The following is a 23,706-nucleotide window of genomic DNA, read 5'->3' as shown; positions in this document are numbered from 1 at the left end:
TCCTAATTTCAAAGACTGTGGTTGCATATTATTTATCCAGGTTAAATTCCTGTTGGATTATATTGACAGTGTTTCATTTCTTTGAAACAATTTTAGGGTTAAGAGTCTCTACAGTTATAACGGAGAATATCAACTGTAGTCCCAGTTACTCAGGAGGTTGAGGCAGGAGAACCGCTTGAAACTGGGAGGCGGAGGTTGCAGTGAGCTGAGATGGCGCAACTGCACTCCAATCTGGGCGACAGAGTGAGACTCTGCCTCCAAAACAACAACTTAAAACTTGAAGAGATGAAAATGTTCTATCCAATCATGACAATTCCGTGTGAGTTTTCCAGTGTTTAGAAACGCGTGTGGGCACCACTCCCTCCCTGACCAGCAAGCTTCCTCCAGACCCACTCCACACCGCCATGTTAAAATGTCAACTTTTAATTTGGGGACTCAAACTACAAAATTTAACTATGTCTCCTCTTACCAAGATTCACAGTGAACATCTGGGAGTCAAGGTACAGACCACAACGCTAATGACCACCTCAAATATAGCCTTCCAGCCTAGCTTTGGTCTGCAATTACCCACTTCAGAGCCTCGGCGTAATGTCACAGTTGCAACTGATTGGTGTAACGTGCTTGTCAGTCACATAGAGAGGGTGGGGCCTCAAAGCCTGATCTAAACGAGACGCCGTGTTGTACGTCATCGCCAAGCGACTAAAGCTGGAAGGGAGGGAGCGGGGTTGTGAGCAAACGGTGGTGGTGGTGGTGGTGGTGGTGGTGGTGGGGCGGCCTGAGAAGGCATCATGGCTGCTGCCACGGAGCTTAGTCGCCCGAACAGCGGTGACAGGAGCCTGGAGCGAAGATGCAGCCCCAACCTCTCCCGAGAGGTGCTCTACGAAATCTTTCGCTCCCTACAAACCCTGGTTGGACAGGTGAGAGGTGGCCGGAGGGACTGGGAATATGGAAGCCATCCGGCCCATCCCTCCATTCTTTTCCTCTAGCAGGGGCCGGGGGCAGCTAGGCCTGCTGAGGTGTGGGATGCGGTCCCTGAAGCCGAGGTCGGGGAGGAGCGCGGGCCCAGCCGCCTCGCTCGGAGTGAGTAGGACGGCGGTACCCGTTGCCGAGTAGTTTACCTTGCAGCTGTCCTCCCCAAGAGTGGGTGAGGTTGGTCTAAGTGAAAACTCGGCTCCGAAAGAGGCAGGCTTGGGGAGAATGAATGTGGAAAAGCTTCACTGCGAGTTTAGGAGGCGCCTAGCGCTCAGGGTCCTTTTTCCTCCAACTTACTCTTTATGGGAATTGGTTGGTCAGTAGGCCTGAGATTTATAGAAAAGCGCGCGCTTATTAGCTTTTTCTTGGCCGGGGGGAAGGAGTAATTTGTTCTTATGAGTTACTTGGTTTTGTTCATTTCTTTTTTCCTTCGGGCTGTTTTGGGCATCTATAACCCTTTCAAATGGGGAGGAAAGTAAAAGGAATTCGTTTAAAATACTTCTAGCGTAAAGTTGGATGAGTTATCCATCATTGATACTGTTTGCGTTAGAACTGTCGTTATTTAACTATTAACTAGTTTAACTGGCTGATAAATCGCTTTTGCAGAAATGTCATAGTAAAATTGGTTTTGAATTTAGTGGGCTTCTTCGATCAAGTCACTGTTTCGTTTCACGGTGTAAAATTCAAAGCAAGTTTTAAATGAGAAACAATTTAAAAGTACGCTTGTTTACCTGCCTTTTAAAAGGAAATATTTTCTATCTTACATAGACCATTTTCTAGCCGTAAAAGTTTGTTTTGAGGCTGGCACTAGCGCATGTGGACACGGCAGGCATTTGTGTCTAAGATAATGGTAAATTCTTATGAAAATAGAACATTTGTCTGATTTGTGAAAATTATTTTTAAAGCCTTGAGTAGATGGACAATCAGCTTTTTAAAAAGTTACAGTTTTAAAAAATCGTAGTGTGTTGTGTCTTACAAAGAACATTACTGTAAGTTAAACGGTTTTATGTAATGACGCAATTATTAATGGAGTCTGCTTAAAGATACAACTTTTAAATTCAGTTGTTTGCCAAGTGCTTACCGAAATCGTTTTTTAAAGGCTTGGGGTGTTTTGTTATATATTCCAGTCTTAAGACCCAACACCTTTTAAATGGTTTAAAAGTTAGAGAACTTTTTATGGCGACGTTGGAACTTAAGTTTGTTTATTTTCTAATGTCAAGATGAAAAAAGTTTATGCTCACCTATTAACAGAAGATGGAATATTTTTAAAAAATACTGAGCAATGATTTAAACGTTTCTTTTGAAACATTTTGCATACTGAATTTTTCAAACTCATTAGAAAATTTTAAACATTCAAGTACTCTACAAGTAAAGAAGCGATTACAATTTATTTGTGTCACCTGTCAAAAATGTTGACAGTAAATATTTGGTTACTTTACCATGACACAGTGAAGGGACCTCCTATACAGGTGTCAAAAATATGATTGTTTCATCAGTTAAATGCAAACTGTTTTCATAATACTTTATATTTTGAGAAGTATTAAGAGTGAAAGCCAGAGTTCCACACTTACAAAATTGCCCCCAGAGAAATCAGTATTTTCTTTTGCAACCACTTTAAAAGATTTCTAGAAGGTATGTTGTAACATGCCTAACTTCATCCTGTGACATCCCTAAGTATCATTGTATTATTAGATCTCAGTAGGAAACATAAAACTGAATGTTAAAAAGAATTTTTTACTTAAGATCACAAAATTTACTAATTTTAACCTTTTTGCTTGCCTCTGGATGGTCCATCTTACCAAGCTAAACACTTATTTATTTTTAGCTTGGATTTTTGTATTAATTTAGTAAAGTGTTTACTGAAAATATTTATTTAAATAGTCTATATTAATAGCAGACTAATAGAGATTTTCGAGTGAATGGTTTACTCTTCCAAGTTCTGTAGGGCAAAATGCATAGAATTCATATTACTAATAATGAATTTGTTGAATGAATAGTTAGATGTATTAGAATAGTTTTAAAATTAATTTGTGACATTATTATGTGATTTTCTTAAAAGACCAGTTATTCTTAATTGCACTTGAAGCTTATGTAATTCTGCTGAATTGAAATGACACTATGAATGAAACATTAAGACTTATTTTTCTATAAGTTATTTTCTCTAGAAAATGTGATACTTTGCTTTGGTTGAGGATTTGCCTGCTTTATTCCCAAGCTGTATTCTTAAGTTTTCTGTGATCAACTGTAGATCTCTTTGAAGACTATGAAAGTACAATAATAGGTTACTTCTGTACATAATACAGGTTGTTGTCTAACAAAATCTTTATAGGAATTAAAGTAATGTAAATTAATGCATTCACTTTAACGTAAAATCTTAACATTCTAATCTTTGCCAGTGCAGCCTACATGAAATTTCATGTATCTTTACGCTTGTCTAATATGGACTTCTAAATGCTTCTGTTCTCATCTTCAAAGGGAGTACATTTCTGTCACAAAGTATTCAATATATTATCTTTTTATTGGTAACCTTACATCTTTTTGATCTTTGTACAGTGATTCATCTTTTTTATTATAATTATGACTCATAAAATCTGTATTTGAACTCATGTAACACCTTTATTTTGTAGAAAAGATGACTCATTTTGAATAAATTATGTTAACTTGATTCCACTATGAAGTGTATTCTTCTACTATGCTATAAACACATGTCCCTAGAAAAGTTTGTGATGGTTCACTTTTATTTACTCAAAAGACTGCAGATGGGCGCTCTCATTGTAAACTTTTCACTCATTTTGATGATAATCTTATATTCAGGTTGTTGGTAGTTTTCTGGGTATGATTTTATTCTATTAGATCACCAACTGATAGAAATTTCCATATAATGAGCACTCATATCTTAGCATTTAGCAAAAGATCTGGACATTTCATCCAGTCTGGCAACTTATTTCACTATAGTGGAGAAGTCTTTGTTTTTCAGCTTCAGACTTCCGTAGCTAAATAATAGTTTTTCATTTGAAATAAACATGTTGCCATTTATCCCTACACTTTATATGTATGAATAATCTTGACTTTTAAATTAGTTTAAAAATTGGTTAAAAGTTAAAAAACTAAAAATGTGATTTGGAGGACATCAGAATAATGATATATTTCTGATATGTATTTGTGTACCTACTTAAAGAGAAAGATGCATGTTAAAACTTTCACAAAACAGTTGTACTTCCTCTGTTTAAGGCTCTGAGCTAGAAGTAGTAGGATTCTGAATAGGGCAGGCCTATATTGGACTCCATCCAAAGGTTTGTAGATATTGAAGTATCAAAAGAGCCTTCATCTTTTCATCTTTCATGAATGGTTTTTACCTCTAAAATGGTCGCATTACACAGACCCAAGAATAGAATTTGAATGACATGTCATGTTGTTTTTGTTTTTTATGAAAATCTGTAGCTTTCTTGGCCTCTTAAAATGGTAACTGCGTAGAGCATTTCAGTGTATTATTAAAAACTTGATAACTTAGAGCAAAATAGACCCGTTACTCTAGAAATCTTATTTTTGTGACAATTCATATGTACAGCTTAATTGTGTAATTTTTGTGATGTTGCTGGTTTGCCCCTTTGAAGCTTAACCTCAGAGATGATGTGGTGAAAATTACAATTGATTGGAACAAGCTCCAGAGCCTCTCAGCATTCCAGCCTGCATTGCTCTTTAGTGCACTTGAACAACACATTTTATATTTACAGGTAAATTTCTTGCTAAAATGATAACTTGATATTGAAAATAGACATTAATTGTGGTTAAATTAGTTGGAGTATTTGACAGTTCTAAACACTATATTAATAGTGTTGCTAACAAAAGGTTATTTACATCCAGATTTAATCTAAATCTGTTAATTTCAGTAGTGATCAGGACAGTTAAGGGAATATAGCCCAAAAGACCAATGTGGGTATGAGCGTGAATGAATGCAATTCTATTCAATTCTAGACCTGCACTGAAAAGTCAATACAGTTCCATCTATGGTGGGTTATAATTAAGCAATAAGACACGGCAGGTGTGTGTCATGCTATGATAATGATTCCATGCCTTGGGTGAGTTTGGAGGCTCATGGAGTGCTTTCAGTGGTTCAAGAAGGGGCATTATCCCAGCATGACACATCCTGGAGTGTCTGTTGCAATTAAACAGTTTCAGCATAGTTTTTAAAAAGAAAGTAATTTCTGTGACATTAATGTCTCATCTTTGTAAGTAGCCAGTCACTATTTTATCATTTCTTTTCCTTAACAATTTGAAATAATTCATTCTTTGTATTAGAAGTTAATATTGAATCTGTATTTATAATAATGTTGTTATATTTTTAAATATTTCATGTTAATAACTGAACAGTATTATGACCTTGCTGGTTTCTAATTGAACATCTTTGCAATTATAATTGATGTAAGTTTGCAGTTTATCTCTAATCAAAGTGTAAAATGTGAAGTGTCAAAAAGACAAGTGGAAGAACTGCTTGGATTGGTCAGTTTACTGTGATTAAGGTGTTACAAGGTTTCAAAAGAGTAGTATAGCAAACAATGGAAGCAAAATTGTGGGTATGAAAAAAATAATTGGAACATTATCAGTGTTAGTGTGTTTTGACTAATGGAATAAGGCATTAATTTTCAGCCCTCCATTCATTGACTTTGTGGGAAATTTTAACTGTTCCATGTTAAAAGTAATAGTTAACCCTGTTTTAAAGGGCAGAGCAGTGAGCTGTAGAACTCAAATGAGGCCTAATTGTGGGGAGCGGGGGAGGGGAACAGTAAATGGGTAATATAGTTTATAGTCTACAACAGGGGTTTTCCCCTGTAGTATAGCGATAGGCCTCTGCCTGTTTTCAGCTATAGATCTTTTTTTTTTTTTCTTGTTCATTTTCTTTTTTAAAATTTAATTTTATGACCCAAGAAGAGATCTTGCCATGTCAGGAAATGTCTGAGTGTTCACTCAACCTAACACCTATATATTTCATGTCTATCTTCCTCATTCACATTGGCCAACTGCAGTTTCAAGTGGAGAATCTCCAGTGATATAGTGATAATGCAGGGCTTTGCTGAGTGAGAGCACTGGCTCTCGTGTTAAGGAGGAAAAATACTAAGCCTTAGTGTTCTGAGGAGGCATTTGAATGACATGTTAATTAAGTGGCATTGGTGCCAGAGGCTGAAGGCTTTGATTTGGCACAAAATAAAAGATGAGTGACAGAATGATTCTCTCAAAGAAAATTTTAAATTTCCTTAGGTTTTCTTTTCTTTTTTCTTTTCTTTTTTCCTCTCCTTTTTTAAAACTATAGCAAATGATAATGGTTACAATAGCAGAGAATAGTAAATACATGTGGTCAGATCTATGTGTCTTGGTATACCAACTTTTTATATTTATTAACTGATATTAAGTATTTCATTTACTTAGCAGAAATTTATGTAAATATATTAAATGTGTAATTAATTTTGGTCAGTTTGAACCTCAGCAGATGGAATTGTGTTGTTCTCAGCCTTTTTTAGCAAAACTTCAGTCTCCAATTAAAGAGGAGAATACAACTGCTGTTGAAGAGATAGGAAAAACAGAAATGGGGAACAAAAATGAAGCAAATGACAAATTTTCCATTGGTGACCTACAAGAGGAAGAAAAACACAAAGAAAGTGATTTAGGAGATGTGAAAAAGACACAGCTCCATTTTGATCCAGAAGTAGTTCAGATAAAGGCTGGAAAAGCAGAAGTAAGTTTTTCTGGCGGGGGTGAGAGGGTATTATTTTTAAAAATCTTATGTTTACACTGTTAAAACTTGTTGTTTGTAGATTGACAGACGAATATCTGCATTTATTGAAAGAAAGCAAGCTGAAATCAATGAAAACAACGTCAGGGAATTTTGCAATGTTATTGATTGTAATCAAGGTAACTACCTAGAAATTAATTTTCATAGGGTTTTAAGCACAATTTTTATAGTTGCTCTAATCTTTTATTTTTTAAATGAATAGCTTTAAGAACACAATTCAAGTTATTTCACGGGTTTAGTTAGGAACTAAGATAGTAGAGTTTCCTTCTGCTTAATAATAGACTATATTGCAAACTGGTTTTCATTTTGGTTACACAAAGTAAATGCTAACGTTAAAAGTGTTTATCACTGGCGAAGATTATTTTAAAGTTCCTTTAGGAAATGAATGTGAGGTATGAGTGACAAGGTTGATCAATCCCACTAGTAACAGGAACTGAGCTCTATGAATTTCAAACCTATACATGTACTGTGAAATCATGATGTTAATACATAAGTGAACTTAAAGTTAATATTCCTCCAGAGGGAGCAGTTTTCTCACTACTCCTGAGCTGTTTGAAATGTCCTATGTCACAATGCAACCAATTTATCATGAAGACTATGGTGTCTTGCTTTTTTCCTTTCTGCCATAGTGCATACGTTTGCTGTTTTTCATCAGATTCTCCTTTACCTCTCTACTTGATGCTATAGTACATTTACAAATCTGCAGTTATGCTGCAGAATACAAAATATTGCAAAGCAGTGCCATAGATCATACTTAGGCACCATAGTAATAATCAGAACAACTAGTTCTTAGGAAAAATTATGGAGAAGAATTCATAATTGGGATGAACATGTTTCTTGTTGCCTCTAATATCTCATGACTAATTATTATGAACATAGAATTGTCAGATGAACCTAAAACTGACTCATATCACATTGGTACACTGATTCTCTTAATAATGAAATAATATAGGCTGGTATTGGGTCCTGAATTTAGCTGTGTGCTACTATTAACATTACACATGTGCATCTCTAAATTTGGTATATTTTCCTATTAGCTTTTCAGAACAGGTGCAGCAATGGCAAAATCTCAGGTACTACAACCAGCTATAAGCGACTATGAGAAAGGGTTTGTTGCGAGAGCAAGCACATGTGTCACTAATGTTATTCCTCTGTTCTCCCTGCTAACTCTATTATTATAAACCACCAGGGGATAGAAATTGACAAGAATTGAAATGCTCAGCAGGATTCCTTGGCCCATTCAATTCCTTGCTGGCTCAAAACAGTGCTAGAAAGAATTGCTGTGGAGAGTGACTAGCACTCATATACTCACACCATGCTGAATTTCTCACTGATGGGTCAGTTAATCTATATGTTTGGAATATAGTTCTGGAATGGATGATAGCTTCTTTTTTTAACCCTTAGCCCCATGAAATGGTAGGAAGAGAATGGAGAAAGGATGGCCTTTTAAGCATATTTTGAGGTGCCTCCAAAAAAAAAAAAAAGAAAGAAAGATGACTGTTTAGTCTCTGGATATAAAAGCTAAGTGGATTTGGAATTTTATGCATACTATTTGATTTATCAACAGAACTACTAAGGAAAGTTCAACTGAAAAAATATAAATGTATTTTAATATGTTAGTGTGTTCCTTTTTATTAAAAGGAATTTTAATAGTACAAATCTAACTATAAGCAGTGGAATTTTTAAAAATCAAATTTCATGGTGGGGGAAGGAATTTTTTTTTTAAGAATCTCATTTACCAGCCATTTTTTACAAAATATTCAAGGGAATTTTACAGGAGACTTACTGCCAATGTGTGGCTTTTATACATTGTTTCAAACACAAGTATATATTATTACTATGTAGTACCATATGTTAATATATAACAATTATGTTAATATATTAGTTGTATTATATGTTAACATCTTTCCAATTTTCCCCCTTTGTAATTTATGCATTGATATCTAATTTGAAAGAAACTATACTTTTCAGCTTGGAAAAAAATAGGAACAAATTTTCACAACAGACCTTTCCTAAAATTAAACTTTTTTGAAAGTGGTAGGATGAGAAGAAGTAGATGACTTTTGTGATGACGGATTTCTAAAATGAGCACTGGAAGTCTAGGTAGAGTGGAAATGTGTGTGTACTTGAGGTTTTGAGGTCATCTTTATGTGGAGTTCTGAAATAAAAATGTGTTAAATACATAATTCTTTGTGTTGGGTGTTCACTAATTTGGCATTAAAATAAAACATGCTGAATTAAAAGAATTCTAGTAAAAATGATGAGTTCTAGTTCTACGATGAAGTAGAATTTAAATACTCTACAGTAGATTATTTTCTCCTGAGGCCCGAATAGTGACATTGGTTTTCAAAACTGTATCAATTTGTGCCACTTAATGTTGATGGCTTTTCTGTATATAAATCTGAATATTAGGTAAGAATATTAGATATCATGATACATTTTGACAGGTAAAGAAGGTCACTAAATTCTATCCTGTGTGCGATGGTAATTTATTGTTACTATTGTTTATTAAAATTATTATGAGTAAAATGTTAATATGAATGATTGGAAGTTTATTAAAATCTCATACATTTGAAGGGAAGAATATATTTAAACTTATATTTATCTAAATTCTCCTTAGAAAATAGTTGTGCAAGAACTGATGCGATTTTTACTCCTTACCCCGGATTTAAAAGTCACGTAAAAGGTAAGTAACCACCACATGACATCCGAGTCACTGACAGAAGTCTAGATTATTAGCAAAATGGAATAGAAATAACTTTCCCATCTAAATTTTATTTTAAAACAAAAACATCTTGCCGTCCTTCATACTTGTGGTTAGATGGTCTTTATGAAAAAAATACAAAGTGCTGTTAGGGAATAAGAATTTCTGATCTTTGAAATATAAATGTATATAGGCTCAAAAGTTTGTTAATTTAGTTTCTAGAGTTGTGAATACATACGGACCACAGACTAGACCTGAAGGAATTCCAGGGTCAGGTCATAAACCTAACAGCATGCTTCGAGATTGTGGTAATCAGGCTGTAGAAGAACGACTACAAAATATTGAGGCCCACTTGCGGTTACAGACAGGTAAGCAGAGTGCTAAGTGGACCTCATAATGAACCTTTGCAAATGGTTAAAAAATTGCAGTTCATTTAGTCACCAAATTTTCCTGTAGCTCCTAACATTGTTTGAACGATAAGTGCCAGTCATTCAGAAAGTGTTATGTATATGTCAGTTCACTTAAAAGGTCATATACCCTTCTGAGGTGTTGGTGCTGTTATAATTGTACAGATAAATAAATTGAAGTTTAAAGAGCCCAAGCAACACGCCTCAGATAGTAAGTGACAACTCTTTAAAAAAAAAAAAAAGGAACAGAGATAGTCCAGTCTTGCCTAGGCTGGACTTGAACTCCTAGGCTCAAGTGATGCTCCTGCCTCAGGATCCTGTGTCAGTGGGACTACAATCATGTGCCACTGCACCCTGCTCAAACCTAAATCTTCACTGGGTGCAGAGCCTGAGTCTCCCTCTCCATTTAGTCACCATGTCTGTTGATTCTGTTTTCTGAATAAATATCTCTCAAATCTGCCCACTTCTGTCTTATCTCTACTGCTGCTACTAGAGTTGAAGCTGCTGTGATCTCTTGCTTGGACTGATGGAAGGATATTTACTGGATTCTTTGCCACTAGACTTACTCTAGATCATTCTCTATGCTGTGGCCAGATTGCTTTTTATAAAACTCAAATTTGATCTTGTTTCTTCCCAGCTAAAAATTTGGAGATTGGGATTGGAGGGGGTTGTAATTTTAAATAGTATTATCTACATCTGTAGTTCCAGCTACACCTCTGGGCTTCCCATCTCCCACTTGTTTTGCTGCTTTAGGATCTTTATACTCATGCCGTTCTGTCCATGCTTTTTCTTCCTAATCCTAGACCAGTGCACATTCACCTTTTGTATAATCTTATATAGCACTTGGTATTCCCTGCTGCCCTTTAAAGCAGTTATCATGGTTCTGTTTAATGTCTGTCTTCTGCTAGATAGTCCGTGAGAGTGCAACTATGCCTGTCATATTAATTACTTTGTACCTGTTACAGTGCCTGGCACAAAACAAGTGCTCAAATGTTTATTGAATGAACAGTTGCTCATTTTACCTTTGCGGATATATGTAGGAGGGACAGAAAGTTAGCGTTTCACTCTCTCAGGGTAGGTCAAGGGATGATGGCATCCTTGTGAAGTGACACTTGAAGCCTTGAAGGATTACTAGGAATTTTCCCAGAGCAAAGCATTCCCAAAAGAGGGAACAGCAGAAGCAAAGCATTCCAAAAAGAGGAAACAGCATTTGCAAAAAAGGACAAAAACACAAAATATGGTTCAGGAGATATCTGAATCCAGTATAGCCGGAGTATACTAGCTATCTGAAGCTATACTAACCAGATGAAGGTAGAAGAAGAAAACAGAATGAGTAAATCTTTGAGAGTAATAAGACATTGGCATTAAGAATTAATCTCCTCCCTCAGAAGTGGGTGGGTTTAAAATGCCACTGTATAAAAGGATTGACTGGTTAAGTCTCAATAATATGAAATAGTTAATTTTTTGGAAAAACATCTGTTGAATGCTTACTATTCTCCAAGCACTATTTTAGGCACAAGGGATACTGAGATGATATAATCATAGTCCCCAGCTTCAAGGACTTTATAATCTGATGAGAGAAAGATTAATAGTGAAGTAGAGTTTTAAAGGAGTAATGAAAGGCTGGGTGTAGTGGTGTGTGCCTATAATCCCAGCTCCTTGGGAGGCTGAAGTGGGAACAGAGCTTGAGTCCAGGAGTTTGAGACCAGCCTGGACAATATAGTGAGAGTCCGTCCCAAAAAACTCAGGAGCACTGAAGAATGCAGGGGGGCACAAGGAGCCTTTATGCGAATGAAGAGGTTTAGGCAGTGCCTGCGTCACCCAGTGAAGCTTGAACTGGCTCTTGACAGATACAGAAGTAAGGCAGAGGACATTGTAGGTAAAGGGAGCAGCAAGAGCAAAGTCAAATGAACAAATTACTTTATTCAAGAACAAGAACAACCAGAGTCCTAAGATTTTTTTAAATCCTCAAAAAAACTTTCTAGAATTTTTATACATAACAAGTTGACAATTTTGATATAAAAATGTACCTATATTCTTTAATTGCATAATGATTGGCTAATCATGTATTCATTCAGTCAGTAAATATTAAGCACCAGCTCTTTGCCAGGCATTGTAGTCTTACAAACTAATGCTTCCTCGGTTTGTGCAGTGCACAAACTGCACAGCCCTACCTAATGAACAAAACAGATAAAACTCTCCTCTTGGAGCTTACATTAGAATGGGGAAACAAACAATATGGAAAGAAAATATACTGAATGTTGGGTGGTAGTAATGGAATGGAGAAAATTAAGGTAAGGAGGATAAGGGAGTGCTGGGTAGGGAAGTCGTAGTACTGGTGTTTTTAACAGGATAGTGAGAGAAGGCATTACTGATAAGGTAACTTTTGAGCCAAGACTTGAAATTGACTTGGGATTATGGAGGTGGAGGGAACTAGCTAAAGCTTACAGGGTGCTTGACCTCCCTGAATAACAGAAAAAAGGAATCAAGTGGCTGGAACCATGTGGGCATAGGGAGAATGTCCAAATTGTATATGGCCTTGTAGGCCATTGTGAGGGCTTTGGTATTTAATCTGAGTGAAATGATCAGATATTGGAAGGTATTTAATCTGAGTGAAATGATCAGGTATTGGAAGCAGAGAAATGACGTGATCTAACTTACATTTTTAGAGGATCACTGGCTCCTGTGTTGAGAATACACTCTATGGAAGCATGGCAGAAACAGGGAGACCAGTTTGGGGGTTGCGATAATCCAGGGAGAGGTGGAAGTGGTCTGGACCAAAAAGGCCACAGTGTGGAGGGGGTGAGAAGTAGAAGGATTCTTGATATAATCATAAATTTAAAATTTGAGTGGCCATAATTTACTGTTCCCCTCCTCAGAAAGTTTATTAGTTTAAAATTATGGTAAAGCCCCTTTTTTACATTCTTTTAGGTCAAAGGAAAAAATATGGCATGTAGGAAGAAGTATTAATTGAAGAAACTAATATGACATATTGCAACCACTGCATTGAATTATCATCATTTGTCACTATGCATTTTTGTCCTCCCATGTTATCAAAGCATATCAGAAATATAAATTGTTCTATATGGAAGCTATTCACAATATCTTGTAAAATGAATTTAACATGAAACTCCTAGAATATAGGAAGCATAAATGGGGTTTGGAGAGAGGAAGTGTAGTACAATATGTCCAATAGTGTATAATATGAAAATATGACCTAAGGACTTCATTCTGTTTTACTTTTGTTTTTTTATTAAGTATTTTCCATTCCTTTGCATAAGTGTCTTTGCATGGTATTTTAAGAATAAAAATTGTAAGAAGAAAGAATTATTCAACAGCATCTCAGAATTTTTTTCAATGTATTTAGGTGGTCCAGTGCCAAGAGACATTTATCAGAGAATTAAAAAGCTCGAGGATAAAATCCTTGAATTGGAAGGCATCTCTCCTGAATATTTTCAGTCTGTAGTGAGTATAAGTGTCTTTTAAAAATAAATTAAAATGTTATTCTGGATTCGTTGTGGTTTTACAGTCACTCATTGATCTATAAGCAAAACTATTTTAATAATTCAAAGATGAATGAACATAGTCCTGTGTAGGGGATATATCTAGTTCCTTAAAAACTCTGGTTCTGAATATTTTTAAAATTTAGAATTTTTAAAAAGGGATACTTCTATTATATATTACCCACATTCTCAAACTTAGGCCATTTTCATGGCATAGTAAGTCAAACTGGGTGGTGGTTGGGCCTTTTACTCTGAACTTGCTACCTTGTAAAACAGAGGCTTCCTCTGGAACCTTGCTCTGTCAGTGATCCCTCTGCCTCTTTAATCTCTCTTCCCCACCAGGCTCCTTCCCTCAGCTCACATGCAGTTAATACTAAACAAACGCACACCTCAAGCTGCCATTCTTACTCTTTACCTTAACCACCAGACTTTCTATGTTTTTGTAATTCCTTAACTCTAGCATTCATTCATTCTTACCCCTTTTTCCAAGAACATTAAGAAACAGTGTTGTGCTAGTAAGTTAGTATCTTTGGCACATCAGCTTTTTTCAGAAAAATGATCCTGAGCTCATTGTGTTTTCTTCAGTCTTCTGAGGTGATCATATATAATACCTGCCTTCTTTAAGTTTTTTTTTAAAGCAGTACCATATTGGAACTAAAATAATATCAAAGTGAGATTATACCAAAACTCCTATTTCTGAAAAATTATGTGAGATAGCCCATTTTAGCATGGATCATGCAAGTTAGTGGTGAAAATATATTTAAAATTTATTTTAGATATGACAGCAATCTTCCAAAGTTATAGATGGAATATTAGATGAGTTACAGAAAAGAAGTATTTCCAGAGGAAGAAGGCAGGTCACGTAACAAAAGGGAGCAGCAAGTCTTAAATGACAAAATTTCAGAGAAGAGTTTTAGTGATTTATTGCTCTCAAATGTAAAATGAGGTTTATAAAAATACTAAGGGCTGAAGCAAAGATCAAATGAGATAATGCCGATCAAACACTTAGCATACTGCTTACCACATGGTAAAAACCTCATTGGCATTTATTTAGTTTCAGAACTATGAAGTAGCTGTATAAACCTGGAAAAGTCACTGTATTCCTCTGGCCTTCAAGATGTCTAATTTTAGAAAATATGTTGGTTGTACTACATAATTACAAAGGTCTTTTCACTTTTAGGATTATTCTTTGAATGTTTTCCTAGGAAACTTCATAAAGATTTTTAATGACTTTTCCTACAGTAGTCTACCATAAGTTTTTCCCATTCTAGTAACCTAGGAAAGTTATTTTTCTAGTTCAATTTCATACCTTGTTAATATAATTCTTACTAACAATAGAACTGATCTTTCAATAGAGTATGGTAGTATCAGATGCCTCCAATGAGAACTTACTGCAGTATCATTCATCTCTTTTCTCTGATTCTGATTTATAAAAATTTAACATAGGCCAGGAACAGTGGCTCATGCCTGTAATCCCAGCACTTTGGGAAGCCAAGGCAGGCGGATCTCCAGAGGTCGGGAGTTCAAGACCAGCCAGACCAACATGGAGAAACCCCATCTCTACTGAAAATACAAAAATAAAATAAAATAAAAATAAGCCAGGCGTGGTGGCACATGGCTGTAATCCCAGCTACTCGGGAGGCTGAGGCAGGAGGATCACTTGAACCCAGGAGGCTGAGGTTGTGGTGAGCCAAGATTGCGCTATTGCACTCTAGCCTGGGCAACAAAAGCAAAACTCTGTCTCAAAAAAAAAAAAAAAAAAAAAAAAAAAAAAAATTAATAGATTTGTTTAACAAAAGAATAAGCCTTCCACATCATAATCTTTTTGTTTTGTTTTGATCTGTTACACATAGGATGGAGTGGGTAAAGAGGTAAAGTAGCCAGATTGTTAGGACCTTAAGTGCTGTGCTCAGAAGTTTAAAATCTATTTTCCAGGCAGGGAGCAGGGGGAATCTACTGAAAGCATTTGAGCAGAGAAGTAATTTGTGAACATGATATTTAGAAAGATTTATCTAATACAGTTGTGGGAGACAAAAGAGAGAAACTAAGGACAAGGAGATAGTGTTATGCTAGCTTAGATGTGAAGTTAGATCCTAAAATAGGGACGTGAGTGAGAATGGAAAAGATTGATGCAGGTTGGAAAAAAATGGACAAATATTGATGATTGGATGTGGAAATAGAGAACAAGGATAGAGTCCAGTTTCTGATTGGAAAAATGATACCATTGATAGAAATAAGAAAATCTAGAGAGAGAGATACTTTGGGGGAAATGTGAATTTGAAGGCAGAGGAGGTTATGAAGGTAAAAATATCAGGTAAGCTTTTTGAGATATAGCACTTACACTTGGGACAATTGGGAGAGTCTGTGTAGTGGTGAGAGTCCATCGATGGATAGGAACACTGAGATTGTCTGAGGCCTGAAGTCTGAAGGTTGGTGACTGCCTAATTTCAGGGGTAAGAAGCATTTGTAAATGTAAACAGAGGACTGGCATATATGTATTAAGCATTCAGAAAAGGATGGATGGTGGCAACCTGTGATAAAACAGGTGCTTTTTAAAAGTATTTCCAAATATGTTAAAAAAATCTATATATCTTTTAGAAGAACTGCTTCTGGATTAGTGTTGGAAGTGACATATCAAATTAGTAGTGAGCTACAAGGAAGAACAAAACACTGGAAAGGTTTAAATATTCAGACTCATTCTGTCCTTTAGGCCTGTGAACATACATGACACAAGCCCTATGGGAAAGAAGATTTCATACTCACCCTTCTATAATAGGATGAATGAGCCATCTTTAGGAACCTCACTTGGAATACAGCTAGCTCTAAGAGTGTCCTTGCAAACAGGAGGAGTTGAGCACATACCTTACAGAGGACATAGTACATTATTCATCACCCTCACTGTCATGCTGGGAGTACATGTATGGTAACTGCATAATTTTACATATTTATCCCTCAAAAGTATACAGAAGAAACTACATATGTAGCACAGTCCTATAGCTTCTAAAGATAGAAAAGTTGAGCCCATTAAATTTATTAAGGATTGAACTTTTGTTGGAACTCCTGAAATCTGAAAAGATTTTCATTGAAATGTGTTTATTCAGATTCACATGTAGATGAATTCTAAACATGGGGAGCTTCTTACAGTTGGATGGAGATTGATTATCGTGGGTAACATTGAAGGCTGGCATAGAAAAACAAATATTTGTTGGGAAAAAAGATGTCATTTATATTTGTTTTATAAAATGTAATCAGATTATATAAAGTTCTCATTTTATGAGCCAGACATAAAACTCCAAAATATGTTATAATGTGTATAGAACAGGATTTATGGCAAAAGTTAATAATACTTCTTGGACATTTTGATGTAAGAATTCTAAAGGTCTTTATTCTTCGCATTAGCCATGGAAAGCTTTAAATGTAATGTTTTCAGAAATTTAAGGGCATGGCCTTAACAGTTCATTTAAAATATATGATCTTTCAGTATTTCCAAAGACTTACTGATTTTAAAGTATGATACTTGAAAACAGTAAGTACCAACATGCTTTTATAAGTATTTTGTTCATTTTATAGCATTTATTACTTATATGTTTATACATGTTTTTCACTTTATATTTTGAAACTCTCAAGGGCAGGAACTGTGTCTTGTTCATCTTTGAGACACAGAATGTAGTAGATATCAAGTAGATGTGCAAATGAATGGATAGGACTTGGCTGATAGCTCATTACTGGACTTTGAAGGTGTGTTAACTTTGTTCAAAGCACTGACTCGGTGTAATTCTTAGTCTGTAACAGTAACTCCTGGTTCTTAAGGAAGCATCGGGGGAGGGGAATGCTGAAAACCAGGTCAACATCATGTACACAGGCCATGTGCGTGTGAACATGTGCTGGGTCTGAAGCATGAGTGAACAACTGGATTCAGCTAGAAAATTAGATTGTAAACATATTTCAGGGGGCCTTGAAGGTCATACTAAACAGTTTGCACTTCTAGTATCATTGGAGCACAATTAAGTTTTAGAGAAAGAGAAACCTGTAATTTAGGTCCCTGTCTGGTGGCATTATAAAGTCTGAGTTGGAGAGAAATTGGAGTCAAGGAAACTAGTTTAGGAAACATGTCATTATCCAAGCCAGAGAGAAATGAAGGTCTGAATCAGGGCTCTGGGACTAGAAGGGAAGAAAAACATTTTAGATACTGCACGTGTAGAATCAGTTGCCTTTTACAACTGACAGAAAGAAAGCAGCCAGTCATGGAAGAGGCCTCCTTACCCTTGAGGTTCCTTAGAGCACTGGTTCCCTGGATTTGCGTGTGTGTGTGTGTGTGTGTGTGTGTATGACAGTCATGCTCTGCATAAGGATGTTTCAGTCAACAGTCAACTGCATATATTACAGTGGTCTCATAAAATTATAGTGTGGTATTTTTACTGTATCTTTTCTATGTTGAGATGTGTTTAGATACACAAATACCGTTGTGTTATAGTTGCCTACAGTATTCAGTACACAAACATGCTGTACAGGTTTGTATGCTAGGAGCAATAGACTATACCATATAGCCTAGGTGTGTACCATCTAGGTTTCTATAAGTATATGATGTTCAAACAATGACAAAATTAACACATTTCTCAATATATCCCCATCATTAAGCGATGCATGACTAGGAACGTACTAAGGTAAAATAATGGGTGAGGAGAGACAATTTTGCATTACCTTTCTCCAGCTCTTTCTTTAGTGTGCTGTGCTCTCAAGTATTTTCTCTCAGGTAACAACACCTGTTAAAATGTCCACCTTTTATTTATACTTCTATACAGATGGGGTTATGTCCCAATAAACTCATCAAGAACTAAAAATATTATCAAGTCTAAAATGCATTCAATACCTCTAACCTACCAAACATCATAGCTTAGCATAGCCTACCTTAAACATGTTCAGAATGTGTACCCTGACCTACAGTTGAGGAAAGTCACTTGGCAGCACAGTACACTGTAGAGTATTGGGTGTTTACCCTCATAACCACATGGCTGACTGGGAGCTTCGCTCACTGCCACTGCCCAGCATCACAAGAGAGCATCGTATCACATGTCACTAGCCCAGAAAAAGATCAAAATTCAGCATCTGAAGTACAGTTTCTACTGAATGTGTGTCACTTTCACAGCATTGTAAATTTGAAAAGCCTTATCTAGCCATCGTAAGTCAGGAACTGTACTGAGATTTCCTTACACCTAAAACAAATAGTAAAGTTAATCTGGTGTGTCCATAGTAGATACGGTATTTCTAAGTGTTCTTCTTATCAAAATATTCTGCTCAGACGTAAAACAAGCCCAAAAGGCCACATTTTACTGTTTTTAAGTCATTGAACCACTGATGACCTTACTTTCCTTATTTTGATATTTCTTGCTTTGGTTCTATGATACAGTAGTAATCTGACTGTTTAATAGCATAGAAACTGTCGATATATTACAGGTTAAATGACTAGGAGAACAAGGGGAATTTTTTTTGTTTTGTTTTGTTTTAGACGGAGTTTCGCTCTGTCACCCAGGCTGGAGTACAGTGGTGCGATCTCGACTCACTGCAACCTCCGCCTCCCGGGTTCACACCATTCTCCTGCCTCAGCCTCCCAGGTAGCTGGGACTACAGGCATCCGCCACCATGCCTGGCTAATTTTTTGTGTTTTTAGTAGAGACGGGGTTTCACCATGTTAGCCAGGATGGCCTTGATCTCCTGACCTTGTGATCCACCCACCTCGGCCTCCCAAAGTGCTGGGATTACAGGCATGAGATACCGCGCCTGGCCAAGGGGAATTATATTTGCATTAAGTGTATACAAAGCCACCTCTTAGGAAGTTAGGAGACTGATCAATTGCCAAATTAAACATTGATTCCTTATTTGCCGATAGGCCCTACCACAGGTATGCAGCTTGGTTTGGCAAAGGAAGGAGCATAATTATCTGAACTCTATTATTTCATAATTACTAATACTTAATGATTTCCAACTTATTGTAACTTGATAAGAAGCATACCTAGATGTTCTTTGAATCAACTTTTGACACAAAGGAAAATGTGAGTTTTAATGCTATCTTCAAAATCTCAATAGTTAGAAATGCTCATTGAGAACATTTTGTCTCTGAGATTCAGTTTGTCAAATATACTAATTTACTAATTTGCCATTTAAAAGCTAGTGCTTGTGTGAAACTAAGAAAAAGTCTAGGAAGAATTCATTAGACCAAGATTTAAAAGGCTCATTAGTGGATCAATGAGAATGTCAGCTTCAACTGTAAGAAATTTGAACTCAAAACTGGCTTAAACATTATGTAAACTATAAAATAGGAAGTCCATGGTAGCACAAGCTTCAGATTTAATTGATTCAGTGACTAAATCATAATTGTAAGAAAATAGGTTTCTTTCCCCTCTTAACTCTGCTTGGTGTTACCTTCTTTCCCAGGCAGGTGGCAAGATGGCTACAGCACTTTCAGGTGTCTTGCCCAGATACGGCAGTATCCTGAGAAACTGCCTTCTTTGAGGGCTTTCTCTCAAAAGACGTGAGGAAGCTTTTTCCAGAGGTTCTCCTCTTAATCTCCAGCAGTCTTCTCCTTTACTCATTGGCCAGAACTGGACCCATGCCCATTTCAGTCACTGATAAGACCAGGAAGCCATTGGCTTGGGCCACACAGAGAAGCAGTGGATAGGTAGCTCCTTGCATAAACAACCACAGTGTCCATTATAGTCAGTCCAGGGTGTGTGTGTGTGTTTTCACCTCTTGGCCTCATATACCAGATTACATTTTTCCTTTGTCTATTGTCACTTCGCTTGTTCAACACCCTGGGATGGAAAGGTTATGAAAAAAAACTAAGCAGAAAATCCCCAGAGCACCTCTTTCCACAATCACCCAGGCTCATTAGAAGCTGGTAATTGATGGGAAAGTATGTATTGCCAAAGATAAGCATGTTGCTGCAGTATTACTACTATATATTGTTAATGTCATCCTCTTTAGAGGGTAACTTGCAGAATATAAGGTGGATGTTGGTTACAGACAATAATTGGTATTGGTAAATTGGTTGGCTTTCTTTCTGTCAGAGTTCCCAAGGCTGTACATAATTTGTACGGTATTTTATAAAGAAAAAAATAATGCTTAGATTTTTTTAAACGTTGATTACTTTTTTTTTTAATCTAGAGCTTTTCTGGAAAAAGAAGAAAAGTTCAACCACCTCAAGTAAGTTACTGCATTTTCATTTTGGTTTCTGAAATAGTTTGATTAGTTTTATACCTTTCTTATTAATAAAAGTTTCTACTATGGTTGCTTTTAGGTCATACCCTGGTACAATTTACGACTGAAGAAAAGGGCAGTATAAACTAATATACTTGAATAGAAAAATTCTTTTAAGGGCATGGAATGACTCAGATAGGTTAAATAAATAAAACCTTTGTCCTGCTTTTAGTAGTACAAGGATGTGTCATTCATCAGGTGCTTAAAAATAGTAAGTGCTCAAGTAATTTCAGTCTCCCCCCATCCCTTCCTTTTGTGAACACTTCTGATTAGCAGCACCTACATCAAAAAGGGTGTTTGGCAGAGTTTGACTTCAGCTGGCCCTGTCTAAAGTGCTACTTTACTAATTAGCTGAACCTTAAATAGTAAGGCTTTGCTAGACTTTAATAGGGGTAATGTGAATTTAAAGTTGGAGAAGACTTTCTAATTTTTAAGAGTAGCATTTTTTTTCTTACAAAATTCTGAGTAAATTTTTTGATAGCAATTATTTTTTCCAGAAGTAAATTATTGTAGTTGATCCCTCAAGAGAGAATTTCTAGGTATTTTAAGCAGTTACTTTTAAAGTTAACTTTTTTTACTATTGATTATGAGAATAATCAGGTTTTTAAAAGTTACTCTCTTATGTAGTAAACTGTAACATTTTGTTGCTGCTTTAAAAATACAATTCACATAACATAAAATTCATAATTTTAAAATGGCTATTAGTATGTTCACTATGTTGTGCAACCATCACCACTAAGTCTAGAACATTTCCATCACCGCCCCAACCCTGTACCTATTAGCACTCAGTCCCAATTGCCCTTTCTCTTTACCCCCTAATAGTCACCACATAATACTTGTGTCTAAATTAGAAATATTAATGTAAGTGAGGGTGTTCACATAGATAGACTTGAACAAATCCAATTTTTATTGGAAAGCAAAAGGAGTGTTTTCTTCACTGTTTTCCACTTCAGGTTAACTTTAGTAATCAACATAGAAAGTTTTCTATTAAAAGGGATAGCTGATGGATCTCAAATGATTTTTTTCTCCTGGTAGTAGTATAATTAGCATTTTTCTTCTTCTTTCCAACTTTTACTTAAGCTCAAGGAGTTTTCAGGTTTGTTACGTGGGTAAATTGCATGTCACGGAGGCTTGGTGTACAGACAATTTTGTCACCCAGGTAATCAGCATAATGCCCGATAGGCAATATTTCAGTCCTCTCCCTCCTCCCATCTTCAAATAGGCTCCAGTGTCTAATAATCAGGCTTTTTTTTTTTTTTTTGTAAACTTACTCTTTCAAAGTATAAAAGGTTCAGGAGAGCTTAGTCATTAGAAAAGAGAAAAAGAAATTTTTAAGCCTTGTTATTTTATGCCTTTAAATTTATGATATAGTCAACATATATAGTTGTGCAGTTTTAAGATTATTCTCATGAGGGAAAAAAACCCATTTGATCATGCTTTTGAATATTTTAAATATTTATAGTTCATTTGGCACTTTATCTGCATTAAGATACTTCAGAATCTTATTCAGCAATTTGTGTCGTTATTGTTTACAGCAGAACTATTCACTGGCTGAACTTGATGAGAAAATTAGTGCCCTCAAACAAGCCCTCCTCAGAAAATCAAGAGAAGCAGAATCCATGGCAACCCACCACCTTCCATGAAAAACTCCCCTCCATCCTTGTCATTTTACTTTTTTGTATACATATGTGTAACTTACACTGTTATTAATTCAACGGATATATATTTATCAATGTAGACTTCTCTGTGAAGTCAAGGTTTATTTTCACGAGTCCAGCTTGCAGCAAGTAATCTTCAGATATTCCAGTAAGTTTTGAAATAATGAATGTGTTGAAAATAGCATTGTTGGAATTTATTCCCTTCTGTTTTAAAGGAGGTATTTTGGAAATTGAAAAACTTAATTTAAAAGTGCTGGTACATCTTTTTTCTTTTGTGGACCACAGAAAAGAAAATTTATTTTGATATTGATACTTTAAAAGGACTTTATATTTGTAACATTGGTGTTAACCAGTTTATTAGTTTAAATCAGTACTTTGCATATAATAGGCATTCAACAAAAATTTATTGACTGAAATGAATTTTAAATGGATATATGAACTTGTTTTTCTTAATTTCTAAGGTGTCAGTATTCATGTAAATAAACAATAGATCCAGCTTTATCCCTTTATTGACTGTGTGACTTTGAACAACTTACTTAATCTGTCTTTGTCCTCATTTCCCAGTCTGTGAAATGGGAATGACAGTAATAGAAACTACCTTATTGTTATGAAGAAGAGGTGAGATCATGTATGTTTGAAACTGTCTGTCCCAAGGGAATTGCTCAGTAAATGTTAGCTAATATTATAAAACCAGGTCTGGTTTTGGACAGCAATTAGGATGTTACAAAGAAATTATAGTACTTCTCTTTTGAGAGCCTCACCTTTACAATACCCCAGTTATTAGGCAGTACATACATTATTGTGTCCAGAATTGGTGGGTTCTTGGTCTCACTGACTTCAAGAATGAAGCCGCAGACCCTTGCGGTGAGTGTTACAGTTCTTAAAGATGGTGTGTCCGGAGTTTGTTCCTTCAGATGTTCAGCTGTGTCTGGAGCTTCTTCTTTCTGGTGGGTTCATGGTCTTGCTGTCAGGAGTGAAGCTGCAGACCTTCGTGGTGAGTGTTACAGCTCTTAAAGGCAGCGCGTCTGGAGTTATTCATTCTTCCCAGTGGGTTGGTGGTCTCAGCTTCAGGAGTGAAGCTGCAGACCTTCGTGGTGTTATAGCTCATAAAGGCAGCATGGACCCAAAGAGTAAGCAGCAGCAAAATTTATTGCAAAGAGTGAAAGAATAAAGCTTCCACAGTATGGAAGAGGACCAGAGCGGGTTGCCACTGCTGGCTCCAGCAGGCTGCTTTTATTCCCTTATCTGACCCCACCCACATCCTGCTGATTGGTCCACTTTACAGAGAGCTGATTGGTGTATTTACAATCCTTGAGCTAGACAGAGTGCTAGACAGAAAAGTTCTCCAAGTCCCCACTAGGTCAGCTAGATACAGAGTTAGCTATAAACAGAGTACCAATTGGTGTAGTTACAAACCTTG

At 36.2% G+C, this 23,706-nt stretch overlaps 1 protein-coding gene and 1 long non-coding RNA gene across 16 annotated transcripts in view; one reads left to right on the top strand and one right to left on the bottom strand.

The window, feature by feature from the left end:
* LOC103228833 (uncharacterized) overlaps positions 1–594 on the bottom strand; it is a 101,785-nt gene extending 101,191 nt beyond the window's left edge. For 8 of the 9 annotated variants that reach the window (XR_012090943.1, XR_012090939.1, XR_012090942.1 and 5 more), the window contains exon 1: positions 470–580. This is a non-coding gene — a long non-coding RNA (uncharacterized lncRNA). Of the gene's footprint in view, positions 1–469 lie in introns of all 9 variants that reach the window. The other variant, XR_495768.3, reaches the window with a different exon arrangement.
* A 118-nt stretch (positions 595–712) lies between these two features.
* MBIP (MAP3K12 binding inhibitory protein 1) lies at positions 713–22,787 on the top strand. 7 transcript variants are annotated; one of them, XM_007986505.3, is made up of 9 exons: positions 713–917; positions 4,587–4,706; positions 6,479–6,703; positions 6,783–6,879; positions 9,381–9,446; positions 9,680–9,832; positions 13,239–13,336; positions 20,536–20,574; positions 22,167–22,787. In XM_007986505.3, exons 1-9 carry the CDS (start codon positions 789–791, stop codon positions 22,269–22,271), a joined length of 1,032 nt encoding a protein of 343 aa, XP_007984696.1. In that variant the 5' UTR covers positions 713–788; the 3' UTR covers positions 22,272–22,787. The 7 variants fall into 7 exon arrangements, with proteins under 7 accessions (XP_007984696.1, XP_007984695.1, XP_007984697.1 ...); XM_007986504.3 differs by having other exon boundaries at positions 22,164–22,787; XM_007986506.3 differs by having other exon boundaries at positions 20,669–22,259.
* Positions 22,788–23,706: the final 919 nt, after the last annotated feature.

Source organism: Chlorocebus sabaeus, chromosome 24, assembly GCF_047675955.1.
Source record: "Chlorocebus sabaeus isolate Y175 chromosome 24, mChlSab1.0.hap1, whole genome shotgun sequence".
Lineage (NCBI taxonomy): Eukaryota > Metazoa > Chordata > Mammalia > Primates > Cercopithecidae > Chlorocebus > Chlorocebus sabaeus.
Note: the sequence above shows the minus strand (reverse complement) of the source record. Positions and strands in the feature narration are given on the sequence as shown.

Excerpts from the sequence above, each read along its gene's own strand:
- MBIP (XM_007986504.3), top strand. The coding sequence starts at position 789 with ATGGCTGCTGCCACGGAGCTTAGTCGCCCGAACAGCGGTGACAGGAGC. Across the intron at positions 9,833-13,238 it reads CCACTTGCGGTTACAGACAG|GTGGTCCAGTGCCAAGAGAC; the intron begins GTAAGCAGAGTG and ends CAATGTATTTAG. Across the intron at positions 20,575-22,163 it reads GAAAAGTTCAACCACCTCAA|CAGAACTATTCACTGGCTGA; the intron begins GTAAGTTACTGC and ends TATTGTTTACAG.